The sequence below is a fragment of the Canis lupus genome, chromosome 22 (genome assembly GCF_048164855.1).
Source record: "Canis lupus baileyi chromosome 22, mCanLup2.hap1, whole genome shotgun sequence".
In the NCBI taxonomy this organism is placed as follows: domain Eukaryota; kingdom Metazoa; phylum Chordata; class Mammalia; order Carnivora; family Canidae; genus Canis; species Canis lupus.
The window spans coordinates 32,351,319-32,374,110 of record NC_132859.1 but is presented as its reverse complement, the minus strand read 5'-3'; the positions used below and the strand labels follow the sequence as shown (position 1 = coordinate 32,374,110).

The 22,792-nt window shown below is 36.4% G+C and overlaps 1 protein-coding gene, 1 long non-coding RNA gene and 1 pseudogene across 10 annotated transcripts in view; 1 reads left to right on the top strand and 2 right to left on the bottom strand.

Moving 5' to 3' along the window:
• The window catches only part of UBE2E2 (ubiquitin conjugating enzyme E2 E2), a 471,670-nt gene that overhangs the window by 129,342 nt on the left and 319,536 nt on the right, over positions 1 to 22,792 (bottom strand). For 7 of the 9 annotated variants that reach the window (XR_012015007.1, XM_072792955.1, XM_072792951.1 and 4 more), the window contains one exon: positions 17,747 to 17,797. The exons of the other annotated variants lie outside the window; for them this stretch is intronic. Coding sequence is in view for 6 of the 7 variants with exons in the window: in XM_072792955.1 (XP_072649056.1) it covers positions 17,747 to 17,797 (51 nt within the window). In the remaining variant the exon portion in view is untranslated. The remainder of the gene's footprint in view (positions 1 to 17,746; positions 17,798 to 22,792) is intronic. 9 annotated transcript variants of the gene reach the window in all.
• LOC140613729 (transmembrane protein 106B pseudogene) lies at positions 11,126 to 12,341 on the bottom strand (annotated as a pseudogene).
• LOC140614115 (uncharacterized) lies at positions 16,586 to 21,434 on the top strand. The gene is made up of 3 exons (XR_012015012.1): positions 16,586 to 16,704; positions 18,971 to 19,122; positions 20,274 to 21,434. It is a non-coding gene; the product is annotated as an uncharacterized lncRNA (long non-coding RNA).

Genomic DNA, 22,792 nt, shown 5'->3' with positions numbered 1-22,792 from the left:
TTATTTGATAATTTCTGTCTTGAAGTTTTTTATGAGACTAAGGAAGACACAAGGTAGAACATAAGACTTAAATCAGATTTCAGAGGGCAGATAGAAAGCAATCAGACCTGAAATTCCTGTAAAGGTCCAACCCAGTTGGACCTCTCAGCTTTTAAAATAAGGACTCCCTTCACAAGTAGTACCACTTAAAATAAACCATTCTTTTTCAAAGCTTTTTGTCCTCCTAAAATAATAAGCTCTTCCTAATAGAGATATTGTTGTGAATTAATAACTAAAAAACATAAGGTATGAGAGAAGGAAGTTACTATTAAGGGCTATAAAATTTTAAAAAATCAGTTACAAAGTATTAAAAGCAATCAAAGAACAGCTAATGACTACCTAAAAAATTCATTTCTTACAAAATATCCAAAGAGAACTAAATTGAGAAAAGTAAAACATGTCTTTCTTTTATTCTTCCCTTTAAGTTTTAGTAGCCTGATTCTAACAGGAACCTGAACTGAGCACTATTAATTTTATACAATTTGCAACTCTCTCAGAATTTCTGTCTAACCAACTATGAAACTAAAGAGTACAGAAAACTGCACTTTCAGGTTAATATAGCAGTCATCACAGCTATTTATTCTCAGGTGTTTATCTTATTTAAAAAGTAGTATCTACTTACTTAAAAAGTAGTATCTTACTTAAAAACTCTGTAATAAGCTCAGGAAGGGGTTCCTCCCTCTTCAAGATACTAACATCCTAACACTTAGGGGATACTTCCTGGGCCAATGTATAAGTACACCCTAAAAATAATGCTGTAATATTTTGCCCTAGAAGAGAGTTAGTTGCAGAGGATTAAGAAAATCTATAATGAAAATTGTATTTATTGTTTGCTTTACAATACTTTTAAAATATGCAGTAACTTTATTTATACTTTACTATGATATTCAGTGACTCCCTCTTTAAACTCAGAAATGCACATAAAGAGATTTTTAAAAATCCTCAAGCTATATAGTTCTGTGTACCTCAGTCTTCTAAAAGTTGTACCATTTTTACATGAGGAGTGAATATATAGAAAAAGAAAGTGTGCTAAAACTTTAGTCTTGGTTTTTCTTTTGTTAATGCTTTGAATATTTGTTCTGTTTAATCCTTTAAATCATATTCATATCAACTCTCTTCTTAAAAACAGACTAACAATATAGAGCATTTTTGCTTTTTATTCACCATGGAAAGCAGAAACAAACTGAGAGCTTGAGAATATACTGCTTCCAACAGAAATGGATGAATTAAAAAGTCTGTTCATTTTAACAAAAAATTCATTATTTTTAATAACATGTTGAAAATACCACAACCAGGTTGATTTAACTGACACATTTAAAATGTACAAGATAAAGCAGGATATTCTACTTAAGGCAGCACTTACCAGTTACAGAAAGGAAGATTTAAGGCTATCTGTTGGATTACAGGCATTTTGGAATAAATTATGGTCCTCTAAAAGTTTTTTTCCTCCTTATTGCCCCTACCAGATCTCTAGCCACACTGCCCTTTATAAAAAATGACAGCAATAATGTCATTTTCACAGAGATAAAACCTCAGTTCTCATTTGCCCAACACAGAATTATATAGTAGTAATTCAACCACTTTAAGTAACATGAATTGCCTAGCCTAATAAAGATTATAACTAGTTCAAGTTAGGGTGTTATTCTAAACCAATAATCTAAGTCTAAATTTTAACTGGTCAATGTGTGCTAAAATTTAAAATTCCCTTGTTTGGTACACATGACCTTTGCCCTGAAATTTCTACAGTTTCACAAAATTCTTCATAGTGATTTAAAAATATACATTGTTGGCAAGAAAGCACTATCCCCCAAATCCAAATAATTTGCAAGAGTCAACAGAGGATTGCCAATTGGTTCACAAGAGAACATACTCACAGAAAAAAAAATGTTTCTGTATAAATTACACCTGTTTATGCTTCAAATTCCTTAAAGTGTTTCAATTACGCCTCTTGCTGACAAGTAAATGCATGACCTTAAAATACATGCAGCAGACAGATATATCATGTTGTTGAATGTATTAATCCACCAATGGGTATAGATTATTAAAAAGTGACTATACAAACTGCTATATTCCATTTGCAACAATTTCTGAACCATGCAACAAACTCCATCTTTTTTCTTCCCTGATTTTAGCCAAAAAAATAGTTTCCAAACTCCACAAAAACAAAGAAATGTTGAAAATTCACCATCAACCTTTCCTAGATCTCAATTTCAACAATCATTTATCCATAATTTAGTATCCAGGAAGAATAAGATTAACAGGCATATGGTAAAACAGAACACCGTAATTTTTAATTCTCATTAAAGCTTTGCCTTTATGACATAACCATCCACATCCATCTCCCCTATCTTTTATGCATTGCTTTTTTTCACTCTTAGTCACTATCTTAACAAAGTAGAAATAAATTTTTTAAAACCCCACTAACATAGATGTTTCTTGTCAAGAGAATATGAACATATTCCTCACTTATCAAAATAATTAACTACTGTATGAAATAAAGTTTGAATCACTGTAACAGAATGAAGCACACTTGCGTATTTTTCAAGTTGTAAAAGTAATTTATCACCAGGGTATTGCTTTATTTTGGATTTCTTATAGTGGAAAGTTTTACTGCTACAGTGATAGCAGAAAGACTAAATCTTCCATGGTATAATCAAGATTCCTTAAAAGGTAATGTAGTGTAGTCATTAAAAGTACTGACTTGCTGTTTCAGATCCTGGTTCTGCCACTAACCAGCTAAGCAACCCTGGCTGAATTATTCTTAATTCCATGCCCAAGCTTTCTTATCTGTAAAATTATAACAGTACCTCTAAGTGATTTTTTGAAGATGACATACAGTGATACTTAGGTAAGTACTACCCATTACTGATCCAATAATTCTTTTTTTTTTATTTAAAGATTTTATTTATTTGTTCATGAGAGACACATAGAGAGAGAGAGGCAGAGACACAGGCAGAAGGAGAAGCAGGCTTCACACACAGAGCCCGATGTGGGACTTGATCCTGGGACTCCAGGATCACACCCTGAGCCAAAGGCAGGCGCTTAACCGCTGAGCCACCCAGGCATCCCTGATCCGATAATTCTTATTCTGCATGCATATACAGCTAAGTAGTGAGTATAAATGGATACTATGACTAAATTTGATGGAAACAATTTTTAAAAACATACTTCAAAAATTTTAGAATCATTTAAGATTTACAGAAAAATTGCAAAGACACTACAGAGTTCCATTATACCATCCCCTCCAACAATTTCTCTTATTAACATCTCATGATGTAGACAATTTTAAAGGATAACTGTATAGTGGAAGGACATCTACTCCTATATATTACAGTTGATCTGTAATTTTAATAACCTACCTACCAGAACCAAACTTTGAAATTTATAAGTATTGCATTATAATGAGTAAATGCTAAGTTTAATGTTTTGGTAATAGAGCTGCAAGTACTATACTGATGTAGGATATTTTATAGTCTCATTAAAAAGGAATAATAAAATAGAAAAGTTATTTTAATGTGTGTAATTACTTCTACATATAGAAGTGAAGTTACAAATTAAAACATGCAAAGAAGAAAAGCTAGGATATTTAAATTGATGTTACTACATAATTTTAAGATTGAGTAAATTTTCTTAATATCATGAAGTAAAATTATTGAAGGGCAATATGGGTGAATAAATTTTGAAGTGAGAATTTTTAATTGAAGTATTTTCTTACTATTAGAGAATCATATTTACAATAATCAGTATAATGCAAGGAAAAATTTTCTAGATTATTAAGGAAATAGAGGTAGAGAAGTACATCTGTAGAAATGTTCAAGAGGCTAGACATCTGAGGCAGGGAGCATTAAATGTAGGCATTCACGGCCACTTTAGTAGCCACTAGTCATATGTGGACATTTAAATTAAAATTAATTAAAATTAAATAAAATTAAAAATTATATTGTTCAGTTGCACTACTTTTCAAGTACTCAGTACGAACATGTAGCTAGCGGTTATTGTACTGAAAGTGCGTATATAGAGTATTTCCACCATTGCAGAAAGTTGTTGAAGAATACGCCTGCTCTATACAAGGAATAAACTGTTTCACTAATCACATCTGAGTCCTAACCAATAGCCTTATTCTCTTACCCAAACAAGTTCTTTTCATTAAACTTGCAAAAATGAAACAAAAAAGGAAAAAGAGGCTTGTTATTTATTTTTCTGAATGTTTAAGTGAAACAGGAAGAGTTTCTGGCCAATTCTCACAGACAAATGGCCACCAAGAAATGGAAAAATTGCTGAGGTCCTCAAAGCCATTGCTGTACTCACGTGGCAGGGTAGCAGTGGGCCCAGTGGCCAGGAGGACTCCTCTTCAGGGGTATTTCCTCACTAGGGGAGGGGTCCCCATGTGGGGCCTTCGCACTGGTGGGACCTTCCCCATTATGGGGCTGGGGTTCCTGCCAGTGAAAAATGGGAAATTTCATTGTTAGCCAACTTTGAATCTTTCCCTTTTTGAGATAGTAAAAACACTGCTTACTGGATTATTTAGTTAATTCAAAACAGGGTTATATGAGATAAACTCAAAACTGATTAACCATAAGTGACTGATCCTCCTGCCCCTCAGTCTCCCAGGAAACACAACCTGCAGCATTATTGGAACTACTAGAATCTTAGACCTAGTCATATATTGAGAAGATCAGATTGAACCAGGTAATGGTTTTCCCAATCAAGGTTAAAAAATGGCCTTTTAAGTATCAGTAATGGGCAGCGGTGAAAAGAGTAAATATAATCAGATGTAACAAAAACCTTACAAAGTGCCACAGCTCCTCATTTTCACCTCATCCAAACTTTTAAAATTAGAGTCGAAAACGGGAAGCAAATGTTTGAATACCATCCACTTATTTCTCCTGACCATTCTGTGATTTGGTATTATTTAATGGTGATAAATGGTCAACGGTGATTAATGATCTTTGAAATGGTTATAAGAAACAGCGATCTGGTTTTTTTTTTTTTTTTTTTTTTTAATTTTTAAGAAATCCATGTAAGCAGTTTGTGGAGATCTAAAAATGTGGCTAACAATAAAAATCCCCCATGAACCCTTTCATTCACAAATGTTTTCTACTTGTTCAAGATGAACACTCTTATTGTTTTAGTGATAACATACACAAATGCAACAAAATATTTTTGCTGACATTTCGAACTCTGTAATCATTACTCTAAATTACTCCAGTTTAAACTCTTCTTGCCAGCATATTTTACAATGGCATACCTTTGGGCAGTAAGGTGAGGGGCCCAATTCAACAGAACACTATAGGTCTCCTGGAAGATGGGTAACATCACACTTCTGAAAAGCACTGAAAAGACTGGAAAATGCAAGTTTGTGGTGAATTCTGAGAAGATGCAGGAGAAAATGAACCCAAGGGATTGTGCACTGAAAGACACTATTTTCTCACCAGATACCAAGATCCTGGTTCTGCCGGACTTACTTTCCTAACCTCTTGAGTTGCAGTTTTCTCTTCTAATCCCTCATAATTACTTGTGCTCCAAGACAACAATTTAGAGGTCAGATTATTATAAACTGCATGTCCTGTCTATACTACACAGGGGATGGGGGATGGAGAAAGCAAGCAGTATCAGGAAAAACTGTTTTAAACAAAATTAGATGATAAATTTGAATATAAATTATAAACCTTAAAATTCATTAACAGAAATGCATTCCAGATAATTTAGCAGATACCTAGAATCCAATTACTTAATGTTACCTGTAAGTCTGAATATTTTCCACAAGAAAACGAATACTGTTCTTGATTAGTTTTCTATCAGAATCCGTATGGGAGGCCAAGCACAAAAAATATTAATTTAGTAAACTACTCCTAATTGCATTCAAAATCTTAATTATAGTGGATAAATTAGGTTTAGCTGCTGTGGGACAAAGAAAGGTTGTAAAAATTAAAATTTTGACACAATTAGTGTGAAAAGCAGTTCCAGACTATATGGTCAAACAGAAACACTGCCAAAGACACAATATCCACATTAAATATCCAAGGTAGGTACGCCTTTCAGGAACTGACCAAAGTTCCTAGGAGGGAGGCTGAAATGCTTCATGACCAGAGCTTCATTCTGAAAAGATTATGAAGTCACTGACTCAGACAGACTCAATAAAATTAAATCTGGCTAGACTTCACGTCTATCCAGAAACACCTTAATATTCACAGCTAAAAAACTTCTTTACTATGGCTTATCCATTAGGGGAAAAAAAAGAGCTGGTTTGAGTCATAAGATTCAAGAACAGAACAGCAATGTCTAAAACTATATACAATGTTCTGTTCCAAATTCTAAGATAAAATTATAAAATATTACTACAAGGATAGCTGAATTTGCTACACGTGATGGAGGTGGTTTCCCATATCCCAAAGGCATCTGGTGGAGAGGGGTTCTCCTCACCATACTTCATATCCAGTGTAAGGCTGTTTTGGAATGCCTCTTTCTAATTCACACAAAATGCCATATATGTTCATGGAGGCCCTGAAGAACTGTATAATACCTTATTTCATTTACTGTAAAATGATGATGCATTTTATGGACGATTAAGAAAAAAACTGCAAATTAAACTATAAGTGATTTCTTAAAACAAAAATGATTTTATACTTATCGAACGAGCTCTTGTGATAAGTACAGTGGTGATACATGATAATATCAAATAAAAAGACTGTGAGCAAAAACAATTATTACTAAAGTTTCTTCACATTCAGATTTCAAGTATTCTGCATCACTTTTCAGCTCAGAGATGACTTTTTCCCCATGAAATATAGTCCTGTGTGTATCATCAAGAGCATTGTTGATGCAGCGTATCTTGAAATATTGCTCCACTTCTGCCTCTGGAGTTTTTTTCCAAGCTGCTGACATTCTTTGTAAGCGTTCCCCAACCCCCCCCTCCCCCCCCCCCCCCCCCCCCCGCCACAGGGAATAACAACTAACTTACAACAGCTATCTGGCAAAAAGAAACTGATATGAGAAGTGTTAAAAATGGGGGGGGGGTGCTTTCTAGAATTGCTGAGTTACAGTAGTAGTGCTTCTAAAAAGTCAGGGTAAGTGCTTCTCTTTTACCATCTGTCATCCATCCAACAACTCATTCCTCAAATAGTAATTAATCTCCTAATAAGCAGTGTACAAAGTAGGTAATGAGACTACCCCTTAAGGAACTTATGAACAGGCTAGCATTCATTTAAAAATATAGAAAGCATCTGAAATGATACTATGTTCTTCTGATTATAATGGTTAGAACAGAGCTGAGTAAACCCTTGAAACTTTCTCCAACAACTCTATCTGCAGTCTATAACAGTAAATCAAAAGCAATACTTTGTACTGGGAAGAACTTCAGAGATTAGCATCACTATCAAAGACATAAAGATGGAGGAATGGTGGTTCTTAATCATATCCTCTTTCTATACTTATAATGACCCTGCAGAGAAAAACAGGTCATTGTAAGCTTAAAGTGGTGGAAGTCCCAGTAACAGCTGTCATGTTAAATATGATATTATACAGCTTCTGGCATTTGGTACTCAGCTATTTATGTGGTAAATGCTTTCTTCTCAGAGCCCAAGAGTAGGGAGGGATCAAAAGCAGATTCCTGGTAGAGACAGGATACTACCCTGTCCCAGGGCAATGGTAACTCAGCTGATCTCCTTCAAAATTTAGTTTGCATGGACCTGGATCATTTTCACATTCCACAGAATGTGATTCTGATCCATTATATTGATGACAGCATACTAACTGGATCTGGTGAGCAAGAAATGGAAAGAATCCCAGTTGATCTAATAAAACACACACACCAGACATCTCACAAAAATTAAAAGATACCTCACATTGCTTACGTTTCTAAGAAGTCTAATGCTCTGGGGCAATAGTGAAAACATCTTCTCTAAGGTAAAGAATATGCTGCTTTTCTCAACACCTGCTGTTAATTAAGAAAAAGGCAGACCCCTTTGGATTCTGGAACCAGCATATTCCATTCTTTAGAATACTGTTTTTGACTTATCAGAGACTTGGTAGATTGCCAGTTTCAAGAGTGACTCAGAGCTATAGGAAAGACTTTTTGCAGCAGGTCCAGGCTATGATGCATCTGTGCCAGTGGATCTGAGGGTGCAAGACCTACCTCTGATTAATGGGAGGCTGTGGAGTCACCAACAAGTGCCAAAGAGAAGTCACAATGCAGAACCCTGGGGTTCTGTGGCAGAAAACCACCTTCTGTTTAATTATTTTTTTTAAAGATTTTATTTATTTATGAGAGAGAGAGAGAGAGAGAGAAACGCAGAGACACAGGCAGAGGGAGAAGCAGGCTCCATGCAGGGAACTCGACATGGGACTTGATCCCGGGACTCCAGGATCATGCCCTGGGCTGAAGGTAGGCACCGAACCGCTGAACCACCCAGGGATCCCCCCACCACCTTCTGTTTAAAAAACAGTTCAGGGACACCTGGGTGGCTCAGCGGTTGAGCATCTGCCTTCGGCTCAGAGCATGATCCTACAATCCCGGGATCGAGTCCCGTATCGGGCACCTTGCATGGAGACTGCTTCTCCCCCTGCCTATGTCTCTGCCTGCCTCTCTCTCTGTGTCTCTCATGAATAAATAAATAAAATCTTAAAAAAAAAAAAAACAACAGTTCATAGGGCCACCTGGGTGGCTCAGTGGCTGAGCACTGTCTTCAGCTCAGGTGGAGATCCCAGAGTTCTGTGATCAAGTCCTGCATCAGGCTCCCTATAGGAAGCCTGCTTCTCGCTCCACCTATGTCTCTACCTCTTTCTCTATGTCTCTATGAATAAATAAATAAAATCTTTTAAAAAATAAGAAATTAAGAACAGTTCATCGTATGTAATAGGGCCTGAACAGAATATGCACGTCTGACTATGGGTCAACAAATTACCCTGGAACTGGAAGTACTTACTGAGACACAAAGTTAGATTGGCACAGAAGCAACCTGCTATAGGACAGAAATGACTTATTTGGGATTAGGCCCAAGTATACTCAGAAAGCATGTGTATATTACAAATAACCCAGACTCTCATAAGATAAATGTCTCTTCCTTTCATGATTGACAGAAAAAAAAGAATTCAGAAGTAGCTAAAAATGGACTACTGCTACACTGCAGTCTTATTCAGGAGGAGACATAAAGGACTGTAGTAAAGGAAGTTTGGTCAGTGAGAACAGCTGGAGCAGTACATTTGGTCATCCATTTCAAATGGAGGGAGAAATGGCCTGAACTAGATACAGCTGCACTCATGGGCAGTAGCAATGGCTTAACTGTTGATCAGAGCCCTAGAAAACAACAGTGAAATATGATATGATAAGGAAGTCCAGGAAAGATGGACTGGGCACAAATCAGGTGCATTTTAATATTTGACATTAATGCCCACCAGGAAGCATCCACCAAAATGTCACTATGTGTGTGTTGTCAAATGTCAACAAAAGGTGGACAGGATGAATCATTCTATGGCTGTCAGCCAGCCTCCCACTTAGGCCACCAGAGTTGACACGATGAGCCCAAGAATGGAGTAGCTAAGGTGCTTCTTCTGCTTATCAATGCTGAAAATAGTTATTACTAATGTTAAATGCTTTAACCTGCCAGCAAAAGATACTGATGTGATCTTCTCAGTATGACATAATTACTCAAGACTAGTCAATGACTTGGTATAAGATTAAGTACATGGGAAGGGGCAATGATTTTTTTTTTTTTTTTTTTTGGTATCACAGTCAGCCCCTACCCTCAGTGGTATGTATTTACAAGGTAATCAGAATCTGATAAGTGAAAAGGCAAGAAGCCCAAATGGAAAATGGTATTGAAGATATAAAACAACGAAGTGAAAAAGTAATTTATACTTGAAAACAATTTTAAATAAAATCCAAACAAAAATTTGAAAATTTTAAAATGTAACCACTAGAGGCATGATATATATCCATGTGAAGTGCAAAGTGATTAATTTTTTTAAAAGGATAATACAGCTCTTAATTTTGATATAGCCACCATCGCTTAATGACAAAATTTCTTGGATAATTTCTACCAAAGACATAATTTCCTTCTTAAAACAGGTATAAAATGGATGACATGGGTGACTTACATACCTAGTAGTTATGAAAAGTACCTCCACAACTTCTTAGGATGCAAAGCAATATTATTTATTTATTTTTTTAAATATTTTTTTCTTTATTTATTTATGACAGTCACACACACAGAGAGAGAGAGAGAGAGAGGCAGAGGGAGAAGCAGGCTCCATGCACCGGGAGCCCGACGTGGGACTCGATCCCGGGTCTCCAGGATCGCGCCCTGGGCCAAAGGCAGGCGCCAAACCGCTGCGCCACCCAGGGATCCCTGCAAAGCAATATTAAAAAAAAAAGTGGAGAATCAAAATACTTTATTTCAAAACTATTTTATGCCTGATCCCATATGTAATTGGAACCATATTCACATTCTGTAAGTTTCTGAATTTCATTTTCCTGCTTATTTTTATGAGCGACTTACTTTGTTGAAACTGTACTTTATTTGATATTAAAGCTGTATAAAAGCCATGCAAAGTTTATTTACAATATTGTATATTAACTATGTTTAAAGACTACACAAAAATTTCACAAAACTTACTTACATGTAAAGACATGTGAAACGGGGCTTTAAAAATTTTTAGGTACAGAACTTTGCAAAGATTATTTTGGTTTCTAGTGTTATGCAAGTACTAGCTTGAAATAAGACTGTCAAAAATGTGCAAATGAGTAGATTTTCAACAAAGGAAAAACTACAAAAGTTTAGCTAAAAGCTAAAATATCCTGAAATACTACTATGTAGCAATGGAATTTGTAAAACAGAAAAAAAAAGTTATTTTTTAAAAGTCTTTCATGAATAACAGGTTCTCGGTAATATTCTATAAAAACATCCAGAAATAAAGTTTCTCCAATTATGTTCATCATCAAAATTATGTTTCCAGTAGTCACTGAAGCTGTGAATTATAGATAATTATTTGTTGTCCTACCTGGGAGTCTCAATGTCCCCATTAGGGGAGGAGGGGGAAGAAAATCAAATTTAGATTCAAGTAAAAGATCCTGGTATAGATATGAACACAGAGTAGAGTGTTGCAATAATGTACAAGTCCACACACTTTTAACTGTACCCCTAAAATGGAAGTGCAAAGTTTAGGTTTGTTCAATTGAAGATCTTCTATCAGGAAGTAAGTACCTCATCCTTCCGAGTTCAGAAAAATATCAATAGGGATTTCTTCTCCAGTGGCATCTCTTTCGGTTTTTATGTTGTGGCTGAAGTACATTTAGATACTCAGATTGCCCCAACTGATAAGTTGTGTTCCTTCCACAGTCAACATACTGGTACCTCTCCTGCGATATCTGTTCAGAGTGTCCGAAGTATGTTGTTGTCACAGTAACTTGCATCATGAGTACTATGTTATGCACTTTGATGGATATCAGTGTACAGAAATCATACATATAACTCATTTCCTCTGCTATGATAGTAGGTACTGTATAATCAATTTGTTTCATATCCAGTGGGCCAATATTGGTTATGTTGTTTAAGCGTGCCTTTCCAATAACTGTTTTTGATAATTGAACTTGTGCAGTGATGTTTTCAACTTCAACAGAATAGTAGTTATTGTTTGTTATATTTAGTGTGTTCGTGATATTTAAATATACCATATGCTTTTTTTTTATACTGTACGCTTTTGAACATATGACGTATGCTGATTTTACGCCAATGTATTTCGCGTCAATAGAGCGAGGGAAAAGGAAAAATACAGCCAATCCAGAAAGGAGCAGACAAACAAACACAGAAGCCATCACATACAGCTTTGTCCTTCTTGGCCTTAATCTCTGATCACTATATGGAATCAATGCCACCAGCTGGTTTTCTTGCCCTCTAGGAATTCTTCCCGTTCCTTGACAAGTGGGGCAAGTGACACTATCTCTTCCTGTAAATTCCACATACGGAAACTGAGAGACATCTCCACCTCTCCCATCTTCATTATGGACTTCATTATTAACCAGTCCATTCCTCATACTTTCAGTTGATGTGACTCCATCATAAGCATTTTCTTTATTTGAATGCAAAGGCAACTGAGAAAAAGACTTTCCCGTGTCTGAAAGGAGCCCAAGATGCTATCCAGTTTATAACTGCTCTTTGAGTACACTGATAGTCCCTTCTCCTTGTCTAGTAGTTACCTCTGCTCACGGTATTAAAGTCCTTTTTTTGTTTGTTTTTTAACCAAAATTAATACCTACTCTGGATAGGAGTTTTGTTTCTAGCTCCCAATACTTTTGCTACTAACATTATACAAAGGTTTATAAAATAACTGATCTATCAATAGGATATCCCACAAAAACACTGCTTTAGGCCAAGGACCCATTTTATAATAAAGAAACGTGACAAAGGGTACATAACCTTAGAATCCACTGGTCTAACCATGACTCCATCCACAAAGAAACAGCAGGCCCCACAGGCAGGTAGAGTAGCCTGTTAAAAAAAATCAGCTAGGGGTGCCTGGGTGGCTCAGTGGTTAAGCATCTGCCTCTGGCTCAGGTCATGATCCTGGGGTCCTGGGATCAAGTCCCACATTGGGCTCCCCACAGGGAGCCTACCTACTTCTCCCTCTCTCTCTCTAATGAATGAATAAATAAAATCTTAAAAAAATAAGTAAAAAATCAACTAAAGAGATATCTTAAAGATAACTTCCAACTCCAGAATGTGGTATATGTACTGAAGCAATGCTTTCAATGTATGTGTTACCAATAGTTAGAATACTGACAATCAAAGGATGAAAGTAGGATTAACTTCTGTCATCATCATTCCCAGTGACCCACTTGCAGAATTTGTGTTTCCCATCCATGCAATTTCAGTATTTGCTAAGTTAGAAGTCCTGATTCCCAGACAGCTTTGGGGAGGTGATTGTTTCATCCAGGGGACACATAAAATCTACATTTAATACAAAGCTCTCACTACCCCCTGGTCACTGTGGTCTTCTCCTATCTGTACACCAGTAACAAAAAGGACATCAGCTTACTGTTGGGAATATTCAATACTGATTATCCTGAGAAGCAAAGACTATGGCTACAAGGTGAGGGAGGGAAACATATGCTCAGAAATTGGGGGATTTCATCTGAGTATCTCTCGCTGCTTCCATGGCTAGTGGTAACAGTAAATGGGAATTCCAGCATGACTCAACAAGAACAAGGCAACTAAGGGCTCAGACATTTAAGTGAAGATCTTACATCAGCAGGTAAGCAAACTCAAATCAGGAAGAAAAAAAAAATGGCAATGATGAAGAAAATACAGACTGGGTAATAGAAGGAGATGATGATATGGGGCAGCTGCTGCAGTAGGGACTGTAGCTAGTTTCTCTAATTCTCTTGCCTGAAGTCTTTTGCCATATGATTAAAGCAAAGCTTTACCTTAGAAGGGACTCAGTTACTGATTGCACTTGCATCTTCAATCTCAGGGAAGAAGGGAGTCCTAATATTGTAGTTTGGAAGCTAAGTACAATATAGGGCATGAGTGATCTGAGTGGTGAAAGGGGTATATTATACTGGATGGACATCTTTTCTGTACCACTTTAATTCTCTAAATCTCATTTGTGTCTGTCTTATTTTAGCTATTTCATCAGTACTAACTTCATAAAGGTATAATCTGACAGCACCTTTTCTCATGCTTGTGGGCACCTCTTTCCTCTTAAAGGCATCTCTGTTGAAATAACTTTGGATCCCTACTTGTACACAACCTCAGTAACTACTGGGAGATGTGGGGAAGTTAATATATTGTAAGAAAAATCTTGACCAACACGAGCTAGTGGAAAAATTCTTCCTCCTTTCTCCTATCACAATGCATAGTCTTAAAACACAGTTTATATAAATCCACAGGGTATAAAACCTACAGGATTGGGTAGTGGCAAGGAACTCAATAGCTTATCCATGTATTACTGGCTCTCCCTCCTACCAAACTACATTCTTCTTGTTCCTCTACTTCTTGGGACTGTAGCCCTAACAAAGTAACAGCACATAGACATCTCCTTCAGACTCCTCTTTCTGGGGAAGATAAGCTAAGACAAACCTCAAAGTATGTGGTGTCTTTATGATGTCCAGAAGGTCGTTCCTCTAGTAATGAGGTGGTAAGTGAAACCACAGGCAAGAGATGAGATCACTCAGAGAGGGAGATGACTGAGAGAAGAGGACCTAAGAACTGATCCAGGAATGGCCATGAGGAAGATGACGGCTAGAAGAGAAGACTGCAGTTTGGTGGGAAAGGTGGGTGGAAAACAAAGTACTTGCAAGGGAGTTTAGCAAGGCACACAGATAATACACATCTAAGGAGCTTTTGCTTTTTTATTACTAAATTTGGCTAGATCTTGACTGCTGTGGATACTTGATATGATGCATTATCAAAGAAAATGAAATAATATGCAAATAGAAGTACTGTGGAGGAAGTTTTTTCAAACCACAAACCACATTCTTCTGAGGGGAGCCTCCACCTCTGTGTCTCCCTGGAGGCAAACTGGTAGACTAGCTGCAGATGAAGGATGATCTGGTGGCTAAGCCATTAATTCATACAATTTCATCTTTTAAAGATTTCTTTGGATTAAAAAAAGCTCAGATACAAAAACTAAAAGAAAAAAAGGCTCATAAAACATGCTTTTGTAAGGAGATCTAGTAAAAAAAAACACAGAAAGCTCAGCACCCTAAGTAAGGCACTTCAGTTTAGTATATACTTACAACTATATTTCACATCAAGTTTTTCTTCCTTACATTCAGGAGGCCATAATAGTTCATAAAAATGCTTTATATATCATTATGAATACTTAGTATCACAAAACAAATCTCCCTTAATAGTTTGAATTTATCACAAGGCTAAGTGGCATGGAATAATGTCATCTGTTGTAAGAAGCTACACAGTTCTTACATCTTTTTAAAAACTACTTGTGTATATCTATCAGTTATAGAATTTAATTTTCAGATTTAAAAATATTTTGCTATTCTTTAGTTCATCTGAACTTCTCTTTTAGTTTATTAAGTTCAGTGTAAGAAAAGAATCATTATCTGATTTCACTCTGATTTCCTGTCTGTTTCATTCAGTATCCCTACTCTTACTGAAATTAAGGTCTAATGAATCTAACAATACTCCAGGTTTTATTAAAACACGCTTATGTTGTCCTTTCAATTTCCAGAAAGGTTTTATTCTCATAACATGCATTACATAGGCCACATTTAAATCTAAAGTTATAATTAACAATATGGAAGTTAGGGAACTAAAATCTAAATTTACAGCAATATGAAAACTGGGGAGCTTCAATTTAAATCACAAAGCAACACTTTATAATAACATTCTTTAAGTTTTTAAGTAAATATGAAATGTTCTTGTACATAAATGTCACAGCAATTATAAAAATAAATGTTTCAAAGGACCCAAGTGGAGGGTTTTATTTTCTGTCACCACTTTTGGTAACTAAAAAACATGACATATTTAAAATCTTTAGCTTATAATAATGCCTCAAGCATGGTACAGTTAACAACTGTCTTTCAAAATTAATAGCATAAAGCTACACTGAATACATTATAACTTCAAAATAAGAATCAATGATACCTATTGGCAATGTTGGGGGACCTGCTCTGGGCACATGAGCATTACAATCAAGCCAGTGGGCTTTCCTAATAAGATCTGCTTCTTTGCAGTAACACAATCATTTGTCTCCCTACTCAGAAACAGTGGCATCAAACTCTGATTCATGCTCAAGTATATGGATGGTATTTTAACAATTCTAATTCATTGACAGGTACAAGAGCTGCTTGCCAACACCAGAGTGGATTTAGTTTTCATTTATGTTTCAGAATACCCAACTGATAAAATACCAGGTCAAATAACTTCAAGATTTTAAAGTCAGCCTAAAAACCCCAACATCTGTATACTAGAGCTCAGTATCCAAATAGTCCATTCTCTCTTTAGAATTCTAACCAAAATGTCAGTACCAAGGAGTTTTAAAAACAGCCTCTAGGTGTTTCAAATTTCTTGAGCTTGTTTCAGCAGACTACTGAACTGCCTAACAATAAGTAAGTCCCTCAGGATCTAAATATGCAGCTATACTGCTGGGAGTAAACAAGAGCCAATTCTAGGAAGAGTAGGAAAGGAACAAAGTGGTAGGAAATGTCTTCAGAACACTCCCTTCCCCTTTTAAAAAACCTAAGTCAAGCAATAACTCAACTCTTTATGGTTACTTAAAATCTGGAAACTATTCTACTAAGAGTGAAATTTATAAGCAGCATACAAATCAACTTAACTAGACTAAAACATTTACACTGATCTTTATTTTATCCTTTATTTCAGTATCTTGCCTAATGGCTCTATATTTCAAGGCTCTGACAGAACTGGTTGGTTGGTATGATCTGCAACCACTTCCTTTCTAATAAAAAGTACAGTTCCCTCCTTTAAAAAAAATGATGATGCTGATGATGACGATGATGTACGCTTTATCCTCACAATGGGGCTTGAACTCATGACCCCCAGGTCAAGAGTCCCATGCTCTCTGCAGACTGGGCCAGCTAGGTGCCCTTGGTTTTCTCTTTCAATTCTAAAATATTTCTGTTCACAAGGCATGATGCTTGGTTTGTTCAGACTCTGAGGTGTAAATGCTAACATAAAGATAATGCAGGTCATTATTTTATATATTAGATATTTATTTTATTTATTTATTCATGATAGACATAGAGAGAGAGAGAGAGAGAGAGAGAGAGAGGCAAAGGCACAGGCAGAGGGAGAAGCAGGCTCCATGCCAGGAACCTGACGCGGGACTCAATCTCGGGACTCCAGGATCGCACCCTGGGCCAAAGGCAGGCACTAAACTGCTGAGCCACCCAGGGATCCCCAGATATTTATCTTAAAAACTCTAAGAATTTCTAGTATTAAAAATACAGCCTTTCTGGTTCCACTGGAGGCTCATTTAGATAAAATGTTGAGCTCAGGTAGATCTGAAGGCCATGGAAGCTTAGACTGTGCAGGTTAAACACAAATTGGGCTAATCACTGAGAGAGTTATAGTACTTGAGTTATGTATCTGGATTGTGGAATAAGGTGGGCAATACAATGTATTTTGGCCGAAAGTGTTACTCTACTAAAACACATTAAAATGAAAATGTATCTTTCCATTTTTAAAAGGTGCTGTTGGGGTACCTGGATAGCTCAGTTGGTGAAGTGTCCAACTCTCCATTTCAACTCAGGTCATGATCTCAGGGTTGTGAAAGCAAGCTCCACACTCAGCAGGGAGTCTGGTTAAGATCTCCTCTCTCTCCCTCTCCCTCTAGCCCTCCCCACCATGTGTGCTCTCTCTCTAAAACAAACAAACAAACAAATAAATGTTTTCTTAAAAAAATAAAAGGTGGTATCATATGATGGGGGTTCCAAACTGCTTGAGGAGAGAGGTAGAAACAGTTGCTAAGAGGCTAGGATGGAGAATGTTCATTTTAAGAGTGAATATAATTCATTCCAGATCTCCTGAGATTACTTCTCAAAATCTCTGGGACATTAGAGGCTTTGAGCAGCTAGCCAACACTAGGGCTTAGTGAAAATTCTAATTTCATTTCCTAGATCTACCTTAATCTTAACATTTATTCATGAGAATCCCTAGCATAATTTCTAGAGTTCAGATTTGGTAGGGAGGGGTATCTCTGAGTTTGGTATTATCTCCTAGCACAGTACCTCCTGGCTATGACATACACTCTGCATCCCTCTGTTCTGGATTTCTGGCATCTGCAAAGTAACAATATATGATAATAGCCAGTCAGTAAGGAATTCAGTCACATGACTTCCTTTTGCAGTATACACGAGGAGACAGTCCCACTTTTCCAGAGAAGTATTCTATAAAAATATTAGGTTGTTTTTCTCTTCTAAAAATCACATAAGAAATCCAAAACATCATAAATTCAATGTCAAGAAATAGAAAATATTTGTTTTGATCAAACTATTTATAAGTGTCATTGTGTTCCTATTCCAAATCTTATATCCTAGTCAGATTTCCTTCTTGATAAAAATAATCTGACAATTATTTGGAGAAAAATCTAATAATATTCATGTTTTCCTTAAAATGAAGACAAAAAAAGCTAACCATTATGTGGTATTCAAACATGCTTGCATGAAGCTACAAATCTTACAAAAATATTGAGATGTGGTTGTTAGAAAATTTGGTGTTAAATCTGACAATATAAAGCTATAGTCATTCTGATTCTTTTATGGTTTCAGTCTGAGCACAGGTGAAACCAAATATTTCAATTTATGAACTATGTTAAATTTCTCCTTTCCATTTACATATCGGATGGGCCACATGCATAAAATCTAACTTCACAGATATTTCAAGAATATATCAGGTTCATGATACACAAAATAAAAAGGAATATTTAATACTTTAGTACTCAAGTAAAGAGTACATGAGTGAGCCGAATGACTACTTGTCACCAACTGCCTATCACTCTGCTATAAAACTGACTTAGTATCAACTAATAAAAACTCACAATTGTACAACGGCTAAAAGTGTCTGACACATAAAATCAAGAAGATTTGTTCCTTTTAATTTAAACCTTTTCATACTTATTCAAGGAATCTGAAAAGAGAAAAGACAGAAATGTGTTGTCTAGCTTTGAGTACTACTTCTGGCAATCTTTTGTTTAAACCTTCCACGGGCTCCTAAATATCTATAGAATAAGGCCAGTGTTCTAGCTGTGGTACCCTAAATCCTCTACAATGTGGGAACCCTCACTTCAGTCTCATTTCTTCTTGCTTTGGAATGAGGGAACCTGTTCTCCCGTCAATGTGAATTTCTGAACTTTAATCTGTACCTCTTACTTGTTTTTGTTCTGTCTCTCATTTGTTCTTTCTCTTCTTTTTCTCTCTCTTCCTAATCTGGGGATTAAATTCACAACACCTAAGATCAAGAGTCACATGCTCTACCCACTATACCAGCCAGGTGTCCCTCTACCTATATTCTTTCTGAAGCCTTCATGGAACACCTTTTTCTTGCTTCTCTCCACTCATTCAAGTTGCATCTGAATCAATCAATCAACCAATCAACCAATCAGTATGTATGTATGTATGTATGTATGTATGTATGTATTTATTTATTTATTTATTTATTTATTTATTTATTATAGACATAGAGAGAAAGAGAGGCAGAGACACAGGAGGAGGGAGAAGCGGGCTCCATGCCGGGAGCCGGACACGGGACTAGATCCCGGGACTCCAGGATCACGCCGTGGGCCAAAGGCAGGCGCTAAACCACTGAGCCACCCAGGGATCCCCCCTGAATCAATTTTAAATGTTTTAAGGGAATCTATATTGGTTCATGTTTGTGCTCCCACACTCTTAGCTCAGAGACTGGCGTGAAATGATGTTCTTCAAATTTCTGTTGAATTAAACAGGCTATAACCAATTTAAGACCCCAGTAATAGTCTGCCCACCACTGCTTGATCTGGACCATTTCAGTAACTGATCTTTGGAGTCACTGTGCTCATACTGCATCCCCTGCTCATGCTGACAGTTAAACTTGTTGATTTCATGGCATGTCTCTGAGTATTGATCAACTATAGCATTTATGGGTTATACTACTTCTTTTATCCTTAATGATAATGATGATGATGATTAGAAATAGACTGTATTTACTGAGTGCTCACTATATGCCAGGGACTCATACAATTATAATTAGTACTTTACATGTACTGTTACACATAGCTCTCAAAACAACCCAATCTATCAAAATATTCTCATTACTAAACTGTGGCACAGAGAAATTAAGTATCTTGGAAAGATCACACAGGTAGCAAGAGGATGACCTGGGAGTCATTATGTATGAATAGTCATAAGGGTCAGTTTTAGGTAGCATGGTAAAAGAAATCCTCTCCTTATAGATAACACTTGGGACAAAACCTGAAAGACAAAGAGCCAGACATGAAGGAAGAGTGTTTCAGGGCAAGTAATATCAAAGAGAAAGGCTTCAAGATGGGAAAAGCCTGGTATAGTGGAGAATTAGAAATAGGGCCAATGTGGCTCGATCCAAGTGAAGAGAGAAAAAGTCACAGGTTAGGCTGCACAGGTAGGCAGAGGCCAGCTCATGGGTAGTCTCATGCATCTGGATAAGAAGTTCCATGTGTATTGATTTACCTTTACATTGTATAGTCCTTATTTCTTATTCTTAATGGCAGAAAACATCTCTTATTTTTTTCCATATCTCTTGCAGCAGCCAGTCCAAAGTATTATAAGAAGTACCCTGTGAAGAATCTCCCAATTGAGATAAAGAATGGGATGCACGTCACATGTGCAGGAGTGGTTAAAAAGGTCTAATGTAGGAGAAGCAACTGGAAAAAGGGGGTATTCCAGACTTGTGGTATACAGTTGCATGGCTGTGGAGGGAAAGTCAAAAAGTTCTGGTAACAACAACATGGAATATGGAAAAATGATTTTGTTTTGGAAAGGGGAAGCAAAAATCTTGAAAGAAAAAATTTTTTGTGTGAGGAAGAAAACTCTTAATCAAGATACAATTAGGACCTTACATTTGGATTTCCTTTAAAACGAAAACAAGTTCTCAAATTCTTTCCCAAATGAGAGTGCTCTAGTTTTTTTTTTTTTTTTACGAGAATAAACAGACACTATAACATGTGAATTCATAAGAAATGCTAAGAGAACGCTAAGACTAAGAAATGCTCAGAAGAGAGGAAAGTACTTAGTTACTTATAAAATGCTAACATATGATCCTAGCAAGGGGAAGAAATACCATGGAACACTGGAATGAATATGGTCACTGAAATCAGAAAGTCCACAATCAGAAATCCCAGTTCATTCACTGTTGGATAAAACCTAAAATTAAGGTTTAAAATTATGTGGCGCCTTGACATCTGGTAAAATCAAGAACTTGAACAGCCTAACCATAAGTTGCCCTCTCCACTTTGCTTAAGTGAATAAGGGCCGGTAACACTTCCTATCAAAGGGCCAGGTGTGGTTCCTGCTTATCCCTGAGTAGCAGGTTTCAGTTCTCTGTCAGTATACAGAATTATTCAAAAGAGCCAATCACACTGTTCTGTGAGAACTAGGGGATATACCCCTCAATACTATAAAGCCTCCCTCCCACCCACCACCTCTGGCTGTATGCTCTATTCATAAGTGCGATTCCCATGTGACCTGCACTGGAGTACAGGGTTTTCTTCCCTGAAGCTCTAAGTATATGTGACTAATAAACAGCTGCCGATCCCAACTGGCAAGCATCGGGTTGTGTGTTCAACCATCTGCTCAATCCCTATATCAGGAATCTTTTCCTCATCAGGTGCAGGGTGCAGAGGTGATCAAAATAGCCACTTACCGGATGTGTGGCTGGGGCCTTAGGCCAAGCCACTTAATGTTCATCTCTGAGCTTTTTATTTTGTAAAATAGGATTAACAATATTTACCTTGAAACTTATTGTGAGCCCTGTGTCAAACAGCTATTATTGTGAACACTGTATCTAGCACTGCAATGCTAGACTAGACCCATCGTTGATTGTAATGCCATCATCTCCTTTGTATCCCCCATGACTCTTACTGATTTAAAACTTGTATGTTAAAATTAATAATAACTGAGTTTAAAACTAATAGATGGGGATATAAATGACAGATTGGCCAAATTTGGTTTAAAAGCAATCTGGCTTATTTATTAGAAATAATATTTCAATTCAAGCTACCACGAAAAGAACTACAAAGAGAATTTTTCAAGTTTTTGGCAAATAATGAAAATAGACATGAAACCAACACTGCTTTCAAGATACTGAATAGTAGGTTCAATTGTGCTCTGCAGATCTTGATATGCAAATAATATAGTAATTTACAGTGATAAGAAGCTAACATTATGTGTGCAAATGCTTTATTTTTAAACAAATGAAAAAAACTGGTTACTTCAGATAAGAGAAAGGGGGAAAATACAGCTAATAAAGCTTTCCCCTGGCAGAATTTCTTTTCCTTCAGATCTTCTTTATCATATCTCAATGTGTGTAAACACACACCCCTGTATGTCCATGTTTCCTGAATTCAGCAGTACATAGTTATGCCTTTTGATTTTTATGTAATCACAAAATTTATACAAGTTTGCATATTTAGTATTTAGAGAAGAGGAAGATTATAAAATACATATATATGCATACTAAAATGAAATTTTAGAATTGTAATAAAAGAGTGGGGGATGAGACTTCCACAGGATACTAGAAACCCTTGTGGACACATCTGGGGTGACCTTTTTTTTTAAAAGATATTCATTCATTCATTCATTCATGATAGAGAGAAGGGCAGGGGCAGGGACACAGGCAGAGGGAGAAGCAGGCTTCTGACTTTAGATTCTGGCTAGTTTAGTAGTGCTGATGCATAATTACCTCATTTGGGGGATGCAAACTTTATTCTCTCCAGAATTCTAATTTGATATTGAAATATTTCTCATTATTATAAAGTCTGAGATAAACCGTAATTCAGGTTATGCTGCTCAGTAAGCAACTGAATGCCATAGAGATATTTTTTTAATGTACCATTTAAACATAGCCTCTTGGCTACCACATTCAATAAATATTTAAGCATGAGCTTAAAGTAGATTACTGTTAGCATGTTGTAAGAAAATTGCACAGTGATAAAGCTTGTAATAAAAATAAGCAGGACACCCAGTGCTCATACACTATAGTTAAGTGTATTAGCTGGTCTCAAAAGCATTAACTTTTACTCAAACAGCAGCAGTAGTCTGTCCAAT